The sequence below is a fragment of the Protobothrops mucrosquamatus genome, unplaced genomic scaffold, assembly GCF_001527695.2.
Source record: "Protobothrops mucrosquamatus isolate PMUCROS unplaced genomic scaffold, P.Mucros_1.0 scaffold_252, whole genome shotgun sequence".
NCBI classification, from domain to species: domain Eukaryota; kingdom Metazoa; phylum Chordata; class Lepidosauria; order Squamata; family Viperidae; genus Protobothrops; species Protobothrops mucrosquamatus.
The window spans coordinates 223,305-244,089 of NW_015386328.1; the positions used below are offsets into that span (position 1 = coordinate 223,305).

The 20,785-nt window shown below is 36.5% G+C and overlaps 1 protein-coding gene across 1 annotated transcript in view; it reads left to right on the forward strand.

The window, feature by feature from the left end:
- The window catches only part of ASAH1 (N-acylsphingosine amidohydrolase 1), a 24,340-nt gene extending 3,610 nt beyond the window's left edge, over nt 1–20,730 (forward strand). The window contains exons 2-14 of the mRNA XM_015830869.1: nt 2,471–2,517; nt 3,313–3,403; nt 3,776–3,862; nt 5,979–6,057; nt 6,795–6,869; nt 8,666–8,711; nt 10,078–10,222; nt 11,980–12,034; nt 12,192–12,273; nt 14,720–14,851; nt 15,163–15,286; nt 16,156–16,212; nt 18,843–20,730. Coding sequence (XP_015686355.1) covers nt 2,471–2,517; nt 3,313–3,403; nt 3,776–3,862; nt 5,979–6,057; nt 6,795–6,869; nt 8,666–8,711; nt 10,078–10,222; nt 11,980–12,034; nt 12,192–12,273; nt 14,720–14,851; nt 15,163–15,286; nt 16,156–16,212; nt 18,843–18,932 — 1,110 coding nt within the window. The 3' untranslated portion in view covers nt 18,933–20,730. The remainder of the gene's footprint in view (nt 1–2,470; nt 2,518–3,312; nt 3,404–3,775; nt 3,863–5,978; nt 6,058–6,794; nt 6,870–8,665; nt 8,712–10,077; nt 10,223–11,979; nt 12,035–12,191; nt 12,274–14,719; nt 14,852–15,162; nt 15,287–16,155; nt 16,213–18,842) is intronic.
- Nucleotides 20,731–20,785: the final 55 nt, after the last annotated feature.

Sequence of the window (20,785 nt, forward strand, 5' to 3'; positions counted from 1 at the left end):
CCCTTTCATGTTGTTACACCTGCAAATGTTGAAGCAATAACTGCTTTGTACCCTTTTTAATAAACATGTACGTTACCTTTGCCGTAAGAGATGCCCTGATTGTGCAGTTTCTCAACATCATAAAATTCCCATCCTAATATATTCTTAGGTGCAGCACAGGAAACTAAATTTTTGCATTTCTGCTAATGAATATCATTGAAGTAGATCATGAAATGGGAAGATTACCACATTACTATTTAACATTGCATAGTTAAATAGAAAGTTGCACAGAAAGTTGTTTTTCACTGCCTACAGAGAAAAGATGCCCAGGCCTGATTTTCTTTTCCCACAGAAGATAAAACTAATAAGATTCTTTCATGTGTATTTGATTTTATTTTTAAATGTTTACTGGGTTGCCTGAAAAAGTCCAAGCTTAAACTGTTGTCATCATTGTGTTTAATTTAGCTGCGTAATCTAGTTGAATGATACTTTTCAAGACCTATGGGTTTTGTTTTGTTTTTTGGTTTCTCAGTGGATTTAGAGGTGCACATATTATCAGGAGCAGAATATTTCTGTGAATGTGATCTACATAATATTGCATTTTAAAAAAACCTTTTATACTGTTTCATTCTAACTTCTACTGCCACATTTCTGGTTTTTGTTAATGAAGTTAATAAATACATTTAATGAATTTAATATACATTTGAGGGGGACACATCCTCTGACTAAATGCAGTCCAAGAGGAATTTATTTAATACGGTTCTTTGCACAGCTTCATTCATGGAAAGTGATTATCTTGTCCTACCAACCCCCTCTATGTCACATCAGGTTTGCACTTGGAAAGTCAAGAAAAAATTCTGGAAGCTACTGATGGGAAAGAAATTATACAGGAAATTATATATGTCCCAGGATAACGTTGCAGGATCCAATCTCAGTCTGTCACCATGACCAAAGATTTATTCTTCCAAGCTTTTGGGCTAGTGCTGGAGGCCCTCAAAGTAGAATCTGTTTCTGTTTAATTGGCAATAATTTAGATATCTTGCCAAACTATGCATAAATTAGCCTTATTCTGTTTAACATAGTATCTTAATTAACATATTGCCTTAAATACCTTCACTTAGGTGGTAGGGATTTTATATCATGGAAATGAAAGAAATCCTTAATAATTTGGAAAGGACTAGGTTACGAGGTAGTCTAGATATCTAGACTAGACTAGATATGTTTATAGAAATATATAAATGATTAAAAGATCTAAATATATTTTTAAGTAGCTGCAGTCCATTCAAACAAGCTTCACTACAATCTACTATGATATTAGACTGAACTCATTTTCTCACCTATAAACTGAACTCGTGTTCTCATCTATACAATTTTGTGTTCTCACATATACACCAATATATACCTGTATGGAGCTAATCCATCAAGTCTTGTTAGGTAAGTCTGCTTCTTCATAAAGGGAAAGATTAAAGCATAAATTATTTTATTTATATTTCATATTTTTTTAACTGCCCATCTCCTTCAGAGAGGGACTTTTGGCAATTACTCTGCCAGATCTGATATTATCACTTCTTACTGTGGTTGGGTCATAGAAATTCCAGATTTCACATTATTGAAATGTTCATGAATGTATGTTTTTTAACACAAATATTCAAAAACGTAAACACTGATTTAGTGGATATAAGCTTATAAGGATAATCTTTAAAGTGAGTAGCTCTGTTGCAATAATTATTCTAAGAAAAGATAATGTTGACATAAAATTATTCTAGCACATTCCAAAAAGGAAGTTTATCTTTTGATTTTATATTTTATAATTTACATTAATTTTAGTTGTACCTAGTGTTGGGGAACACTAGTTAATTTTTGAGAAAATTCTAGTACAATTAATGATCCTAGTTTTAGAAAAGAATACCAAACCTATTGTTTAAATAAGAAGAGCCTGCTGGCTCCAGAAGATTTGTACTTCTACATTTATTTTACTAGCTATGGTAGCAAATGATTGTGGTAGTTGTATTGCATATTTGGGAAGCTATAGTTGTTTATCCCTGTTTAAATCAATTATAAGTCTCCAACTCAGACAAACTGAAAGCTCTTCCTAATTTATAGCCAAAGTAGCTTTTTTCTAATCCTCTCTTCAGCTACTAAAGGATGGAAAGGAAAACTTTCAGAACTTCAAAGGTCTCCCAGTGCCTCTATTAGTAGTTGTTTGAATTAGTCCACATCATACAGTAAAAAACTTTCCAACTTTATGACTTCCAATACAGTATGTATGTACAGTATATAAAGGTTTATGCATCAAAAAGGACCAGTTTTACAACACAAAGTAAAATACACTGAGGCCTACATGACTTAATTCTTGCACTGTGTGTAGGATTGAACCTACACTTCCTTTTTTCTTATTACAACAGCAGAAATTGCAAGGACTCTATAAGCGTTTTGTACTTCACTTATATAAAAATGCAGCTTCTTAAAAAGGCTCTTATTTTACTCCCAGTTTGCTGAAGATTGCAGAATACATGAATATCCTCCAGCTGGACCAACGTATGTAACTTACTAACAATTCTTCTGATATTTGCAGATATAAAGAGAACCTGGTTTAGTTAGATAGGAATCTTGAACTGTTTGTACTATATCAGAATTATGGTAGTGTTACAAAGAAAATTAGGATCATCATGTATTGCATAATAAACATATCTGATAGAAGTAGTCCTTGATTTATGACCAGTTGCTTAGCAACAATTGGAAATTCCAATACCCCCCCCCCCCCGTCATGTGGTTGCATTTTGGATTTTTAGGAACCAGCCCATGTTTGTGGCTGTTTGCAGAGTCCTGTGGTATTGTGACCACAATTTACAATGCTTTTTTTTGCCAGAAACTGGTGTTTATTTTCAGTTTCTGACAAAAATGTCTACTGGCCAATGGATTCACTTAATGCTTGTGGTGATTCACTTAGCCACTCCAAAATGGGTGAAAAATTGAACATAATCACATGGTGACCCACTTAACAGCATGACTTACAATTGTGATTCTGTATATCTGGAAAACACATATCTCACATCTCAATCTCACATCTGGTGGGATTAGAGAGTAGTTCTAATTAATTCTCTTTAGAAATAACAGTTTGTCAAGACAGAAAACAATATGTGCCTGTTTCAATAAACATTAGAGAAATCACTCCAAGTTTTATATAAGATGCACCTGTCTTAAATATTGATGAATTAAAGCTAGACAGCTAAAGTAATTGGGACGATAGTATAAGAAATAATAGATAATAAAATTAGCAGTTTATATGTAACAGTTTGATTTGGAAATTTATGGAAATTCACTTTTTTTCAGGTATAAAGGAATATTTCCTGAATATGTCATAAACCTTGACCTACCACCAAGGGAGAGATGGGTCCAAGTGGTACGTGAAAAAAAAAATGAGGTAAGGAACATAGCAGAAAGAATTAAGTTGGCCTTATCACAAAACAGGCATTGTGAGTAAGTATGACCATGTAGCAAAAATACGGGTGCCTTCCAATATCACCCTTTGCACCCCTCACTGTCACTTTCCAGGTTGAAATGAGGCAATGAAAGATGTTCAGGAATGTGAATAGATTCCCACTTCAAAGCTTTTTTATTTACACAAAATGAAGGTTCAAAGTGCCTATGTAACAATAGATCAGCAGTTTTGTAAATTGTTGTACATTATTTTTTGCACTTCTTTATAAAGTTTGATATATTTCCATTTAATTGGATCTTGCATTCCATTCCGTCAACATAAGTTAATCTCTTGTCTTTTCTTACACTCTTGTAGTTACGGATTGTAATGAAGACTATTAAAGATATTGTATTGACATTCATCCCTAATGAGAAATTCATAGCATCTATGGAGTCAAAAATGGTGAGTATATTTTTTATGTTTAGTTTCGAGAAGAAATTAAAAAATTAAATCAAGTATAACATTTTAGCTACTACTTATGAATGAAAGACTATACCAGTGGATGGAGACTTATTAATAATTATATATGTGACTTGCTGTTTAAGAATATAATCTCAACCAGTAAATATAGTGCCTCTTCCGCCCAAAATAAGATTACTTTTTCAGGCAATCGAATGGTTTTTAATGAGTACAGTAGATTTTCCAGAGTGCAAGGCTCATAAGTACCCCAAATTTGCTAATTCTTGCTTGGAACATAAAAGAATAATCCAGTCTGATTATCTATTGGTGCATTATACCAACTAACAATAGTGGTACCAGGTGTCATTGTTCATTGGCCCAGCCTAGAGTAGCCAGACAGAATAGTCTGGACATGTTCTATACAACAAAGTGGGTTCTTTTTTCCAACTGAGGCACAAAACTGAAACTTAATTAGGGACAATTCCATCGATGAGTGCATTATGATGCACTCCAAAATGACGGGGTTTTTTTTGCAGAGGGAGGAGGAATATAGATGTAGAGAAATGCATGAAAATAAATAAAATAACCAAAAGCATTTTTTAATATTCCATTAACATTGTATACCTGAAAATGTTAATGTCATTCAATGTTCCAGTATTTTAATGTGGGGTCTCTTATTGGATTTTCCTGCTTCTATTGGTTTCAGTATAACTGAAATTAGAAGGAATTGTCTAGTTGCTTCATTTTAAAACATGAGATTTAATTATTTAATGATCTCATCCATTATCACTACTGTACTCCCAGCATGTGCAGTGTTATGGGAGTTAACATAACAACTTGGGCGGCCAAAATAGCAATAGCACTCAGACTTATATACCACTTCACAGTGCTTTACAGCACTCTCTAAGAGGCTTACAGAGTCAGCATATTGCCCCCAACAATCTGGGTCCTCATTTTATCGACCTTGGAAGGATGGAAGGATGAGTCAACCTTGAACCGGTCAGGATCGAAGGAATTGAACTCCTGGCAATGTGACCAGAGTTGGCCTGCAATATTGCATTCTAACCTCTGCACCAAGATAATGAAGGAGAATAGAAAAGGGAAAGATAAACTTGACAAGCCCAGTATGAGCTTTAAACTGCATACTTAAAATCATTTGGCTCCACGTATTTAGCCATCATAAAATCTCTCTCTTCCATTTTCCTACTGTGACATTTTCTTTTGAAACAGAAGTGAAGGCTCTTACTAAAGAGTGCAATATGTTACTTTATAAAATAATATTTTATTGTAGGTTTGAGATGGTCTTCAACTGACTTGCTGGATTCAAAGAAAAAGACAACCATGTAGAGTTTCAAACTTTCAGCAGTTTTGGTTTCCTAGAAATAAAGTATTTTCATATTTCTTTGGTTGACTTGTCCTTGAAAGTCCGTAGCCAAATGACTGGCTTCATTGTTTTCGGCAGGAGTTTATTTATTCCTGTTCTTTATCATCCTTATGTGAACATTTTTCAGAGATTCAGACGTTGTAATTAATGAAATAACAGCAAAAGAAAGATGTATTGTAGTTTATAATTTTTCAGCAATTTCAACTATTCTGAAACACAACAGTGTTGGTCTTGGTTCTTTCTATGATATCTAAAGAACAAAGAAAGAATAATTGCAGTACTTCTACCAATGAATGATATTAAATCATATGAGTGGTTCCTTAGACTTTTTTTATACTGGATTAGACTATCTTTCCATGAGTGGCGGTTGTGCTTAACTTTCAAAATGGACTGCAGTAGGCAGGCAGAAGTACATTAGGGGTGGAAGAACATGACAGATATGGCAAGGGGTAGTATTTTTTTTAATGTATGGTGAGTGAATTGAGGAGGGATCATTGATTTGTGTTTGTGTTAAATGTATTCTAGCTTAGAGTACAATGTTTGTATTTCTTGCCTGAACCTGTGAGAAAACACACATGTAATTTTATCAGTAAAATAGCAGCTGCAGAAAAAGATGTTCAGGAGCCATAAATTGTCTACTGCAAATTACCCTGAGTGAAAAAGTAAAGTTGAGGTTTTTTTAGCATATATCATAATTTGTCAAATCTAACTAATTAATTCGTGGTTTCATTTTAGGGTTGGTTATGTTCTACCCTTCCCTATCCTTTCAATGAAGAAATAAAAGGCATTGCTTCTGCTATTGATGTTCCTTTAGGTAATTTCCATATCCGTATAGTATTTGACTTTCAAATATATAGGTTCCTTTGTTGCCACAGTTTAGCTACTCCAACAATCTGTGTTGAGGTTCCAGCAAAGGCATGGATCTTCAGTGCCCAGTTGTACAATCTGCATGCACTAGAAAATATGCATAAAATCAGATAATTAATTCAAATGAAGAAATGCTAATCCATTAATTACTTCCATTAAGTATCAGCCGCCAAACACTGAATGAAGTCAAATGTGCATTATATTTTTTCTAATTTTCATGCAGGAAGCATAATGTTTAAAGCATTTAACTTCATGTATTGGAATATCTGATCTCCTTTACCTTGTAACCTTTTTCCTTGTTTTTCATAAATTGCAAAATAATTTAGAAAGGCATACTAGTTCTAGAAAGGCATGCTAGACAATTTATGAACACATGCAAATTAAAAGTAACATCAGATAAGGTTTATAAATTCTTTTTATAGGCAGATAAATATTGTATGAAATAGTATCTTATGTAGTTTCTAATCATTCTCAAAATTAGAGAAAGGAGTAGCACAGATTTCTTGTATGCCTTTTCAACATTTTTGACAGTTTATAAGTTATTTTTTGTTATTATTTTTCTACCTATAATCTAGAGCCATCTTTGATTAGTGTTGCCAGATTATATTTCTTGCTTCGGTTTGTACACATTTGTCTATATATTTTATTGAAAATTCAATAATCTTCTGCTCTCCCATTGTACAGGTGATGTTGTTGTGTTCAACATCTTCTACGAGATCTTCACAGTGTGCACATCCATAATAGCTCAAGACAAAACAGGTAGGCAATGCATAGCTATTGTGATTCATTTGAGAATGCAATCTCAAAACATATGAAGCACCACTTGAAACACCAGCAGCCTTGACAAAATAACGACTCGTCGATTGCAAAACGCACCATACTTTTTTCAGTGCCGTTGTGACTTCAATCATTCATTAAATGGATGGTTGTAATTTGCGGATTACCTATATCACAGGTCGGTAGCCTGTGGCTCTGGAGCCACATGTGGCTCTTTTAGCCTTCTACTGCGGCTCCCAGTCCTCCACCATTTGCACAGAGACAGAGACAGAGACAGAGAGAGGCACTTGCGCTTCCCTTCTCTCTCTCTCTCTCTCTCTCTCTCTCTCTCTCTCTCTCTCTCTCTCTCTCTCTCTCTCTCTCTCTCTCTCTCTCTGGGGGCTTTAAGGCTGCGGACCTTCTGGACCTCCGTCTTCTTGCAGGTTTCAACCAACTGCTTTGTATCTCGCCAAGGTGCCCAGGCTGTAGCCAAAATAGCTGCGATCGGAATACGCAGATAAAGCAGCATTACGCTGGCATTGAAGGCAAGCAGAGGCAGCAAACGGAGCAGGCAGGGCTCACTCCCAACGTCTAGCCTGGGACCCGGGGCAACTCCTTCAGACTAACAGACTGCCTGCTAGCTAAGCACTTGGAGCTGGCAGCCTGGCGAGCGAGTCTAACTGCACGCTGCGGCCAAGCTGCTGCCAAAAAGGCCACCCCCATTTCCCCTCTGCCGCTTGCAGCAGAGCCGCCTTCTGCTAGCAGCACGATGCCTGCGGCACCTGCTCCCTCCCCGGCCCACTTGCCTTTCCCTCGCTCCACCTCGCCCGGGTCCCGCTTCTTCGGTAGTGCCTCCGCCCAGCGGGGCTCCTCCATCTCCCGCAGTCGGGATGCCACTGCCTCATCCGCAGGAGGCCAGCTAGAGAGTGCCTGAGGCAGTTCCAGGAAGGGCAAGTGGCAGAGGAGAAATGGGGGTGACCTTTTTGGCAGCAGCTCGGTTGCAGCATGCAGTCAATTAAAATTTTTTTTTAATTAAGAGATGAGGGATGGGGATAATTATGCTGTATTTAAAGATAGTAGATAAATGTTGGAATGAAGGAGAAAGTTTTTTTTTCTTTCTCCTGCCCTTTTCTTTTTTTTCCCCCGCAATTTTTTTCTTTTCTATTTTTCTATTTGTAGTTTTTATAGTTTGCACCGGCTTTTCATTTCATAAATACGAGGAGGACTCAAATAGACATTGAGTATTTTATTTGAAAGTAACCTTCGACCCATCGTCTTTTTTTTTTTGGAGTTTAAAATGTTTTTGTTGCATGCAGAAATAAAAATTTGTTTTCTTTATAGCAGTTCATTGATTTCATAAATGCAACACACTATAGTTTTTTTATACATAGCATAAAGATAAAAAATGATATATATCTTCATTTTAGATGTCAAAAGGGTTTTGTGGCTCCCAGTGTTTTCTTTTCTGTGGGAAACGGGTCCAAATGGCTCTTTGAGTGTTTAAGGTTGCCGACCCCTGACTTATACTAAGGCAATAAGGCCTGGTACTGTGCCCAGGCCCAGGGTCCAAGGGGTGTGAAAGGTCTCATCTCCTGGTTGTGTTAACAACCATCAATAGTGATATCTCCCTCATCAGCTAGATATTTTAATTTTTGTATTTATGAGGAGAATTTGTTTTTAACTTATTTTATAATATTGTTTGCTGCCCCCAGAATTATTTGCTGAGATAGTTGGCCTTCAAAATTGAGTAAATAATTAACGATTAAACATTTTTTCAAATTTGTTTTGTTTTTAATCAGGAAAGCTATACCATGCTAGAAACCTTGATTTTGGACTGTTTCTTGGGTATGTAATAGCTGCAAGATGATTATACTTCTTTCTGAATGTTAGTATTATTTGTATCTTCAGCATAGTGATATTTTCCATTTTTCTTTAAGGCCATGTCTTGTTGAAATTACTTGACAATGCATGTTGAATCTCTTATTTACATGTGAACTGAAATTGAGGATTAGTTTTGTTTTGGGCCCTACACATTACCGAGAATTTGATGTCTAATAGCAAAAATATCAGTGCCAGTATTTGCAATTTCAGAGATGCAAGTAACAGTTTATACATTTACTTAATGCTGGGTATAAAACTGGAAGGTCACCATAAATTTTACAGAACATCCTATCTTCATATGTACTTTTTGTTTTTTAATCTGTCATGGCAGATTACATCCTGTTTTGTTTTGATATTAACAATTAACAAGGCACTAGGGTGTCCTGATCTTTCTCAATAGAGTTAGCCAGAGCATTATGTTCTACACAGCATAGAAGAATTTTAAGATTTAGTGCTCGGAGTAAAATTCAGTGTTAATGAAAAACAAGACTGAATGGGATGAGGAAGCTAACAATGTATGCAAACTTTTCCATTAACTAGTGAGACGGATGTTACACTTGACTAGTGGAGAAAAAAAAGTGACAAACACATGCTGTTCTACATAGTAATTTTTGTTAAGCTGAACAAGTTGTTGAATATATTATACTGATATAAACCCATTCAAACTGTGAGGGTTAGATCAGAGCTGATGGTTAGAGTGACATATTAAGATTAAGGAGATGGAGGTTCAAATCCTAATTCAGGCATCAAGATCATTAGTTATGTAGACCAGACATGTCAAACTTGCGACGTTACGTGACGTCACACAACATATCGGGACTGTTTTGCCATTGCCGGCAATGAGGTGGGTGCAGCTTCCGCGTGACGTGTCCAGCCCATGGGCCGGCAGTTTGACACCCCTGATGTAGACCAATCACAATCTTCTAGTTAAACTTAGGATAGGAGAAAATTTTAGAGACCTTGGATCCTCTACCAGTAACTTTGAATGTACTATTTATGAATCAAGGAATTTGAAGAAAGATTCTTCTGTGATATTTCCAAATTAAGATTTATAGACCACCCTGTTGTGAAGATTAACGGGGGTGATACTATATCCCTGGTTCTCATAAAGAAACATGAAGCTAGCAAATATTGACTGATCTTGACCAGAGAGAAAAAAACTCCGATTTCCATAGCTTTGACCAAAAGGTGAAACTCAGATGTTATGTAGTCCTTGTTAAGTGAGCAGCACATAGATTACTAAATAGTTAAGTTTTTCTATTGAATGAAGCTGCCAGAAAGGACTCCATATAGTTTTGAATATATATTTATTTCCTATATTTAATTGTAGGTGGGATGTACAAAATAGTTCCTGGCACACAACGCAGAAGCTGAAGCCAATAATGGTATCATTGGATTTTCAGAAAAACAATAAAACAGTATTTAAATCTGCAAATTTTGCTGGCTATGTTGGAATTATATCTGGAGTTAAACCAGTAAGTATCCATTGATCAATTTATTGATCTATACCAGGGGTCTGCAACCTTGACAACTTTCATAAGTCTTAAAGTTGTCAAGGTTGCAGACCCCTGATCTATACAATGTAAATGGCATTCTGATCTTAATAGTACAGAAATATCATAATTTATTACTCTCAACCTGAACATATTTAAACTTGGGCGGGCAGGTACCCGGTTTCTCTTTTTTGTGACTGACAGCCAAAGCCTGCCACAGAACTTGCAAAGCATAAAGTGTGCAAATTTTTAATATCTGAAAAAGGATATGCTCTTATTTTGCCTGTTTATTTACTGCAACATATATGAAAATCAATCATTTTACCTTTTGTGCTTGAGTTCTACAAAGGTAAACAGAGCAAATCAGACCAAATATTACATGATTGGAGAGATGAAGAGATTAATTTTGGCCTAAAACTTTCTTGGGTTGCATTTTTTATTCACAAAGTATATTTATTTGACATATAGTTTGATTAGGAAATGAAATTTGTATCCTGCAAGTTTCTACAATCCAGGCTGCCACTGGAAGCGCCTCATGCACAAGAAAAAACAAAATAGGCATACTTAATGTTATATAAATATGTTTGCTTCAGCTTGATGTTCTGCAGTTTGGGCAGTGAGATGGAAAAATGGTTCAATTGTTGAGTATTCCTCTAAATGTCAGGCTTGATCCAAATTCATTTTTCTTTTTGAATCAGAAACACCCTTCCCTGTTCTGAAGAATTATTTACATGAATAATTTTGAAAGAAACATGACATTTCCAATTTTTCTCTTTTCTCTGTTCTGGTAATCTTAACTGGTGTAACAAATCAGAATAGTTGACAGCGAGTTAATGGCACAATCATTTTGCAGCCCCTGTGAAGGCACTATGAGGCTCAAGCATCTGTCTGACCTCTGTCATGAGAATTTCTAACTAATTTCACACAGTTTATTGCTTCAAGTTTATTGATGGTTTGGGATTGGCACATTCTTTGAACTGTGAACTTGTAAACAATGGCTTTGGGTTTGGGTAGATGAGCCAGTTTTAGCTTACTAGTGAACCACAATTAAACAAGGTATGATTGGATTAACACGTTAATCATGTTAATCCAATGACGCTCTTGCACACATACATATAATAAATATCCTAAGGTATAATTTCCTTATTTAAGCAACCCTCATTGTCTGAATTCACACAGTTTGCTATGTCAAACTATGGTTTACAATTAATTGAGGCTGGTGTCACATAGCACATTAGATTATGAACCAGCATTTATGTATGATTTAGTCCATTGTGTGCAAAGCTATGTACACAATCATGGTGAACCGTGGTTTGTTTAATTGTGCCTTATTGCATAATTTATAATTGGTTTGCACATCATTGCAAGCCAGAACTCATTGCTTATAGTCACAAGGATGGATTCAGTGTTTTATGCCATATCAAAGGATCATATGATGGTTTAAAGCAGGGGTGCCCAACCGTGGCAACTTTAAGATTTGTGTACTTCAACTCTCAGAATTGACTGGCTGGGGAATTATGGGAGTTGAAATCTTCAAGTCTTAAAGTTAACGAGGTTGGACACCTCTGATTTAAAATGATTTATTAATAGAATCATAGTATATATAAATAGTGGAGCCCAGAGCTCTCTAATAGGAAGTCTGCTAGTCATGTAGTGCTCCTTTTCATTAGATATGAAAATATTAGAAATGAATTTATTTTATTCAAGTAAAGTATTGCATTAATTGGCTTCTGTTTTAGGCCTTGTTTACATTAACCATGAACGAGCGATTCAGTCTTGATGGAGGTTACATTGGTGAGTACCCCTAATGAACTGCTCTTGTCTAAAGGAAAATATCAAGAGAGAGTCATTTTATTAAGAGCTAAATCCCTTAGATTATCAATTATGTCTGAGTTAAGATTCAAAAGATGAGGTGTAACTGAATAGAATTAAAGCTCTGGATCTTTTACAGGAATCTTAGAGTGGCTTATTGGCAAGAGGGATGGTTGGTGGATGAGTTTTCTCATCAGAACTGTGTTGGAAAACGGCACAAGGTAACATGTTAGATGCTTAAGCAGTTCAAAATAATTAATTGTTCTGTAACTGCTGTAAAGTAGCTCAGAAACCATTTATTTTATTTGCTGCTTGCACTCTTTTCCACTTTTTAATCTTTCTTTTTAAATTTCGTTTTGTATAATTTCATTATTTTTTACTTATGTGAAATTCTTTAATCAAAATATTCAAAAGTTGCTTAAGCAGTGAAGCAGCAGATGTGACTATATATTGGTGTTGCAACTAATACTGTTTTATGTTTCTGCAAAGTTAACCATGTGGGATTTTGTTATCAGTTTTTTTTCCAAAAATTAGGATAGTGCACAAGATAAGTTATGAATCATTTTGCTTATGTAGATAATGATTATTTTAAAAAAATTGAAAACTCCTAGCAAATCTAGAAATAGATTTTCTCCATGACAGTCTGTCCCCTACTTAATCTGTTAGGTTGCATTCATCAGCACTGTAACGAAATCCATCAATCTTGCTGCTACTCTTCCTAGAGTTCTCTTTCTTCCCATCTTTTCAAGCATTAGCATTGTCCCCAAAGAGCTAGGTCTTCACATAAGATGTCCAAAGTAGGATAATTTGATAATTCAATCACTTTGATAACTTTATTTTCAATTTTAAGGCTGCTTGTTCTACTTGTTGGCATTAGTTTTGTCTTCTTTAAATATAATTTTAGTCCCATTTTTATTGTGTTCCTTGACTTTTATTGCTAAAGCTTATAGATCTTTTGTGTATTTGACTATCAAGGTTCATGTCATCAGCATAGCACAGGTTATTAAAGTTTGCTGCTCCAATTTTAAAACCACATTCTTCTTCCAATCCAGCTTCCCTTAATAGATATTCAGTACAGTGGTACCTCGGTACACATAGTTAATAGCTTCCAGGAGGCGCGATGAGTACCAAACATATTTTTCCCATAAGGAATAAAGAAGTGAGTCATAAGGCAGCCAACACTGACATGTTCTAGCTTGTGCATTGAGTACAAACAAATGATGAGCATCGGGACAAAATTTTCTCATGAAAATGCATTGAGTACCAAATTCGATAAGTTTCAAAACAGTTAAGTTCCAAGGTTCCACTGTATAGAGGTTGGATAAATAAGGGGAAAATCAAACTCCTTTGCCAACTTTTAGCCAGTCTGTTTCATTATGCTTTGTCTGAACTGTGGTTTCCTGACCTGTACATACTGTTACGTTTCTTGTGAGAACAATGAGCTTTTCTGGGATTCCCATTTTTCTGAGCACATTCCACAACTTGACATGAATAACACAGCAAAAGGCCTTTTTATAATCAATGAAGCACATAGCATCTTCTTTTTCATATTCTTTGGCTTTCTCGATTATCTCACCTGCAACAGCAATGATGTCTTGTGTTCTTCAGCCTTTTCTAAAGCCTGTTTGGACATCTGACACCTCTTTTTCAATGTAGGACTATAATCGGATGGTGCTAAGCATTATTTTGTTAACATGTAAATGTAGATATCCATTGATTTATTTTTAGGACAATAGTGAATACAACCAACACATCATGGTTGGCTTGAGTCATATTTTCTGACTTGTACACAATCACATGTTGATCTTGTGATCAAATTCTACTTCCCCTTTTTATTCTGATTGATCTTCATTGCTGCATCCGAATAGCAGTATAATTATTTGTCATAGAAGAAAGGGAAAATAGGAGAAACCATCTTTCCCATTATTCTATTGGCAGCCAAAAAACCACATTAGAGGCACATTACGTCATGGGAGCTCTACTAGTAGACGGACCAGAGGAAGTGTTATAAAGAGAATCTACTATTTGTACCCTTGTGGCTTTCTTACCATCAGTTGCCATGGTTCTAATCCTTTTTAAATTAGCCATGCTGTAACTATGTCCTCCAGATAACATAAAACTGCCATTCCTAGAAGTGACACTGAGAATGACTAATATTTCTGGTAGATTCCAAGTTTGGTAAAGCTACTTGAAAGTTTTTCAGTATCTCTTTGCTTCTTGCCTGTTTTCTTGGGAACAAGACAATGCAACTTGTCTTTCCCCTTTCTTTGTCTTTTGCAGTAGAACAATATATCTCTGTCCATCCATCCATTTATTTATTCTTATACACTGCTCTACATGGTACATTCCCAAACTGGTCAGAGATTATTAGATCCCTGGGTATAGGTATCTCGTCTCTCCCCATCGCCCAAATCATGCTACTGAAACTTACAAGTACTAATGACTTGGTAATCACTTTTTCCCATTAGTTTTTGCTGGGAAAACAAAGAGAAAGCCCATTAAACAGCCACTTTCACAGTCTTATGCTGAAAATAATAGAAGGATGTGTAGCACACAGCCTCCACAAACATATTTCCTATCCTTGCTGTGTACGGAGCACTTTGTTTATAATGTGCATGTCACGTCTGCTTCTTGTAATCATTACGTTGTTTCTCTTGTTGCATATAGTTACGAAGAGGCAAAGGATAAATTGGCCAACACAAAGCTGCTGGCTCCAGCTTACTTCATACTAGGGGGAAACAAATTGGATGAGGGTTGCATTATTACACGTTCTCGAAGTGCAGCTTTAAACATTAAGTAGTAAGTATGGCCACTAAGGGAAATATCACTATTGCCTGCAATAGCATGTGTTAAAAAAGCCATGTTGATATTTACAATGCAATAAAGGAGGTGGTTTTAGCCAGTTTTTGTATTTGTTTTCAATCTCATTACATCAGCTGTGCTTTAATAGTTTTAAGTTTTCTTTTTAAAGACGAAATGTTTCTAACTCTATGAGAGAATTGTTTGGGATGTACTTTTTAAGAAAAATCTTGAATTTAGCTGCTAATATTTTAGAAATATCATGTCATAATCTTTGGTAGAAAATGCTAATATTTATCTTTTATTTCAAGTTTGGATACAAAGAAAGGCAACTGGTTTCTTGTACAAACCAATTATGACCCCTGGAAGCCTCCACTTATTATAGATGACCGGAGAAACCCTGCAATTAATTGTGTGAATCAAACGGGTCAAGAGGTAATTCTGTGTAATAGGAAAGATAATTATGCGTAGAACTAAAGCCATTAATTTGATTCTCTATGCAAGCTGGTGTCAAGATGGAACGTAGAAGTACCATTAAAAGAACAGCTGATGTTTGTAACAGTTGTTCCATATAGTCAGCAAATGTACCGCAACATAACCATGTTTGATATAGCATGTTTGCACTAAATTAAAATATGGCTTCTATTTTACTTATAGATCATAGTTTATAGTCCCTAGTTCAATCCTAAGAAACATATATTTTCTTCTAGTTTGTTTTAGGGCAGTAAACTAGTTTTAAACTATACTTCGTTATCTTGTTGACTGGAATTATAATGTAATGACAATGCATGATTTATGAGTTTCTGACATGTTTTTGTGGAACAACTGAATGTCTAAAACATGCAAGGGACAAGAGGTTAGAAAGGAAAGCAAGTTTTTTTTTAACAAACTACAAATTTGAACTAGCCATGTCTATCACAGGACTGAATCTTGTATTAGGCATGGCTAGTTCTTGTCTTGTTTAACAAATAATGAATTAGTCTCATGTATTGAATGCAAACAATATGGTTAATAGAAATAATTTTCATTCTAAAATTCAGCTAAAATACCTTGAGTTTGACTGACACAATAAACTCAAACAGTCACAAGCCTAGAACTATTTGTTTAATCTACAGCTGACTGGATGACAACATCTCAAAGCAGATTTTTGACTCTGTCTATGATGCAAAAATCATTTAGGATGGGACACTTGTTGCTGAAATCAGAGATTAGTTAATAATATTCTGTACTACAGCTACTCTAAAGATTAAAACAGAACTTTTAATTTTTGGTTTTAATCTTTACTCTTTTCCCTTCCTTAACAGAAAATCGCATTATCAGATTTATACAACGTTCTCTCCACAAAGCCTATGCTCAACAAGGTAACATTGTTTATTTTATTTTTATTTATACCTCACCTTTATATTTTTATAAACAACTCCAGGCAAGGAACATATCTAATAGTCCTCCTCCTCCTATTTTCCCCAACAACAACCTTGTGAGATGGGTTGGGCTGAGGGAGAATGACTGGCCCAAAGTCACCCACACCCTTGCTAAGGAGGGACTAGAACAGGACTTTTCAACCAGTGGTACGGGTACCACCTGTGGTACATTGGCACCTGGCAGGTGGTACGCGACCATCCTAGAAAAAGTAGCAGGGGAGGGGAATGAGCTGAACCGATGGCAAGACCGCAGAAGCCTGAGCAAGAGATGGCTGGAGCTGCAGGGCTGTCAGGGCTCAGCGGAAGTGCCAGGATCAGCGCCAGGCTCCAGCTGGAGCTCGGCGCTGATCCTGGTGCTTCTGCTGAGCCCTGAAGAAGCACCAATCAGCTGGAAAGCGGCACTGATCCTGGGGCTTCTGCTGAGCTCAGAAGAAGCGCCAATCAGCTGGAATGTTGCAGCATCTCCAGGATCTTGTGATTTACATTCAGATGCTTGGCAACTGATTCATATTTATGACAGTCACAGTGTCCCAGGGTCATGTGAAGTGACCAAAACCTGCTGCAACCACCCAGCAGACGGGGGGGGGGGGAATAAAAACCAAATACCCCCCACCCCACCCCCGTGGCCAGTCCTCAACAGAAATGCTCACAATGAAAACCTCGGACAGGAGGAAGAGCGCGGCCGGGTGGGCAGGCAGGTGTCTTGCTCGGCTGTGGCTTGGGGGGCACTTTTTTCAGTGCCGTTGTAACTTTGAACAGTCACTAAGTGAACTGTTGTAAGTCGAGGACTACCTGTACTTTATCACTTTTTTCCTTTTTGGGGGGGTCATCAAGTTTTTGACACCTTGCTAGGCGACTGGTGGTACTCGGATGTTGCCATATCCTAAAAGTGGTACAATGGGTGAAAAGGTTGAAAAGCCCTGGACTAGAACTCACTGTCTCCCAGTTGCTAACCTGGTGCATTAACAAAACTGGCTGTCTAAACTTTTAACTCCTTGTTTGATGCATCCTAAAAGAATTCCATTCATTCTTGTCTATCTGCCTTTGAATTGTTCCATTTGCTCTTAAACTAAATATTGTTTTGAGCATTTTGGTTCTGCTTAACCCATTATGTGGTTGTAGAATGGGAGACAGCAGAACATGTCTTTTAAACTGGGGCAGTAAATTGTTTGCAACTGGAGACACATCCCCCCCTTTTTTGGGGGTAATCAACAGAGTTCAAGGATATACTATTGGATAGGCAGGATGTAGTTTCGTGCACTTCTTTTGCTGATCTCTTTGAGAGGGAGAGAGAAGAATCACATTGATTTAGGTCAGTGATTGTCACTTAATGTCACAAGGCTAAGTCAATAAAAGGGACCTGAAAGTTTTAAAACTGTTACTCCAGCTGCAGTTTGTGTGTTCTTTGCCTTGACAGGTCTGTAACTCATGTTCATGTATGCTTGCAGCCAAAGATCACTGTATTCCACTATTTTCCTGTCATACTATTTTTGGGATTCAGGTGACACTGAAAGCCCCTGTGAGCAGCTTTCCTTCTCCAGGAGGAAAAGCTAGGCCTCAGAAGTCATCCTTGGATGACTTAGATAACATTTACTCTGAATCCTATTAAATCTATAGACAATCTCTTTGAGATGATGCAAGATTACATTTTTTCACCATTGTGATAAGTTCTACTTTTTGCAAAGATACAAATGCCACAAATCTAGTGGGGTTTGTTGTTCAGTTGATTAATTGCTTTTGATTTTTTTGTGATATAATGGACGTTATTTGCTTAGCATGGTCCAGCTAGCACATGATCTGTTTTTTAAATTTGTGTAAGGTCATGTAATGGCAAGCAAATCTTCATAATTTTTCTCAAGATTTTAACTCGAAGTGGTTCTGGCCCAGGGACACAATTTCTTTTTCTAAAGTAAAAACTAGGCATTAAACATGACTGTGACTGTAAACACTATGTGGCATGAAAACATATTTCAATCAGGGCTTTGTTGTATTGTGGCAAATTAGGTATATACTGTATCTATTATTATTATTATTATTATTATTATTATTATTATTATTATTATTATTATTATTATTATCTTTATTGTCACTTTAAATGTACACCAATTGGCATACATCAAAATGAAATTTCATTGCATACAGCCTTCAAAGGGTCACCACCTCTGATATACATTCCTTGTTCGTGGCCAACTCAAGTTTCAGAACATCCATTTTAGTCTCTAGGGAGCGATGGCAAACAGGACAGATGGAAATGGAGCTCTGTGGATTAGCCCTCAAATTAGCTTGTATTCCTGCATGACAACCTTGCCTCCTTTTTTTTCCCTAATCCTGTCTCTTCCATCTTTTTCTTAAAGGGGCCTCGCTCCTTTTTGCCCCTGGAGTACGCTGCCGCCTCCAAAAGCCTCTCTCCCTTCCTCTGGGCTTATCTTACTATCCGGACATATCCTAAAGCACAACAGCCCTAATGTAGCATAAACATTGAAAGGAGAGGGTTATTATTTTGAAACAATATTTGATTTTATCATATTGCTAAACTGACATTTTTATATGAAACTTTCTCCCTTATTTAGTTGACAGTCGGAACCACACTGCTAGAAGTTTCTGAAGGCCATATAGAGTCTTACCTCAGGGACTGTCCAAACCCCTGCAGTCCCTGGTGAGGGCCACTAGTCTGCAGAATACAACTCATGGAAGAGGATCCCTTGCTGGGTGAACAGTGGCAGATGTTTCCCACTGCCGAGAGCCTCTTCAACTACAGTATGTCTCCAGAGAAACCTGGATTTAAGTGCTTGCAATTCAACCAGCAAATTAACCCAGTTCTGCTTTCCAAATGTATACTTTTCATTGTATGAACCTTAAACAGGGTTTGGGGCTTCTGCTTCTTCCTCTTTAACATCACTTGATCCTTGTTTAGATACAGTGTTATTAGAAAATTTCTTAAGGCAAGTATCTAATTGCAGTTTGTCCTATGAATCTTTATTCAGGAGTAAGTCCCATTGTATTTGGTATGCAAGGTGTGTTTTAGGCAGGTGTGTATGGGATACAGTTTTAGGAAATCATGACAGCTTGAATTGGTATTGTCCAGTCCTTTGAAAGAACTCAGTGTTTGCCTTCTCCTTTGGCTGCCACCTACTTTGGTACATCAATATGTGAAATAGTGCTTTGGAGTTCTTTACTCCCTCTACACCTGCAGACTTCCACCTACTCAGCCCTGCCTCAGAGGAACAGCATGGCACTCCTCTCCGCTTAACAAACATGCCTGGAGCTTTCCAGGGTGTTCCCTCTGATATTCTTCAGAGATTCCCAGTTACTTCTGCATCTATGACTGTCTCTCATCTTCAGCCACAAATTTAAAACTAATTGCATATATTTAAGTAGTAATTATGAGGGAAGCCACATTGCTGTTTTCCCATAAAACATAATTGGCTAAGATGGCAGACGAATAGGAGTGTTTGGGCAGTCTGGTGAGGCCAACCATGCTCCCTGTTCTCTCTCACTGCAATGTCACCTCCAGTTGGGCAGGTAGAGTCACGTTGAGGCATATCAATAAGTGTGGTGTGTTCCAGTACACTGTCTCAGACTTGGTATATTTTTAGTGGTACTACTTGTTAAAATGTGGAGCCACTACCCCAGGATCACAACAGACTGAATGTTTCAATTCTGTTAATTGGTATTAAAAATGTATCATTAATATGTACTTGATAATTTTGCAATTAAAAAAATAAATTATTCTTGTCTGTCTTATTGAAAGGAAATGATATTGCAGTGATAAACAATACTATGTTGCATTTTCTAAATAACTTTTTTTCAGTGTTTACTAAGCTAATATATGAATCAGTATCATTACTTGACTGCATAACAAATTAAACTTTTGATAATCTTAAAAATGGCCCCTTTAAAGCAAGCCATATGGATATTTCATTGTTTGATTTGTTTGGCTATCAGCAAATAATTCTGTTATAGTTTGTATGAAGTTGAAGGGATGGATGAGGCAGAATAGCCTTCAAGGCATCTGTAAATGTTGAAAGTTTGGAGACTTCTTGCTTTCCTGAAAGAAAATCCTAAGTACTTGACACACTGGTGGTTTATTCCCAGGCATGGGAGATTAGCTGAGTAGGCTAACTAAAATGTTGGTACAAAAGAGAGCTTAATGTTTAAGAGCTTAATGCCAAATAATCCAGATGATGTGAACTAACTGACACTATCTCATCTGCAATTTTTAATTACTGCCTTAATGAGTAAGAATTTGCTTTTGCCTAACAAAACTTTTCTAAAATATGTCTGAGACATATTTCCATAGCATGTTTAACTTGCCCCACTTGCTGGTTTAACTCAACCCACTCTATTGCAGTTTATATCCTACGCCTACCATGACTGTAGGATGTAAAATGTATGTTTCTTCTTTGATCTGATGTTTTAAAGATTCATTACATCTCATTAAAGTTGTTAGATAAAATCGTTTCCATTGTGGTAATTTGTTATCTATGAATCAGGTAAATCTTTTAAAATCATA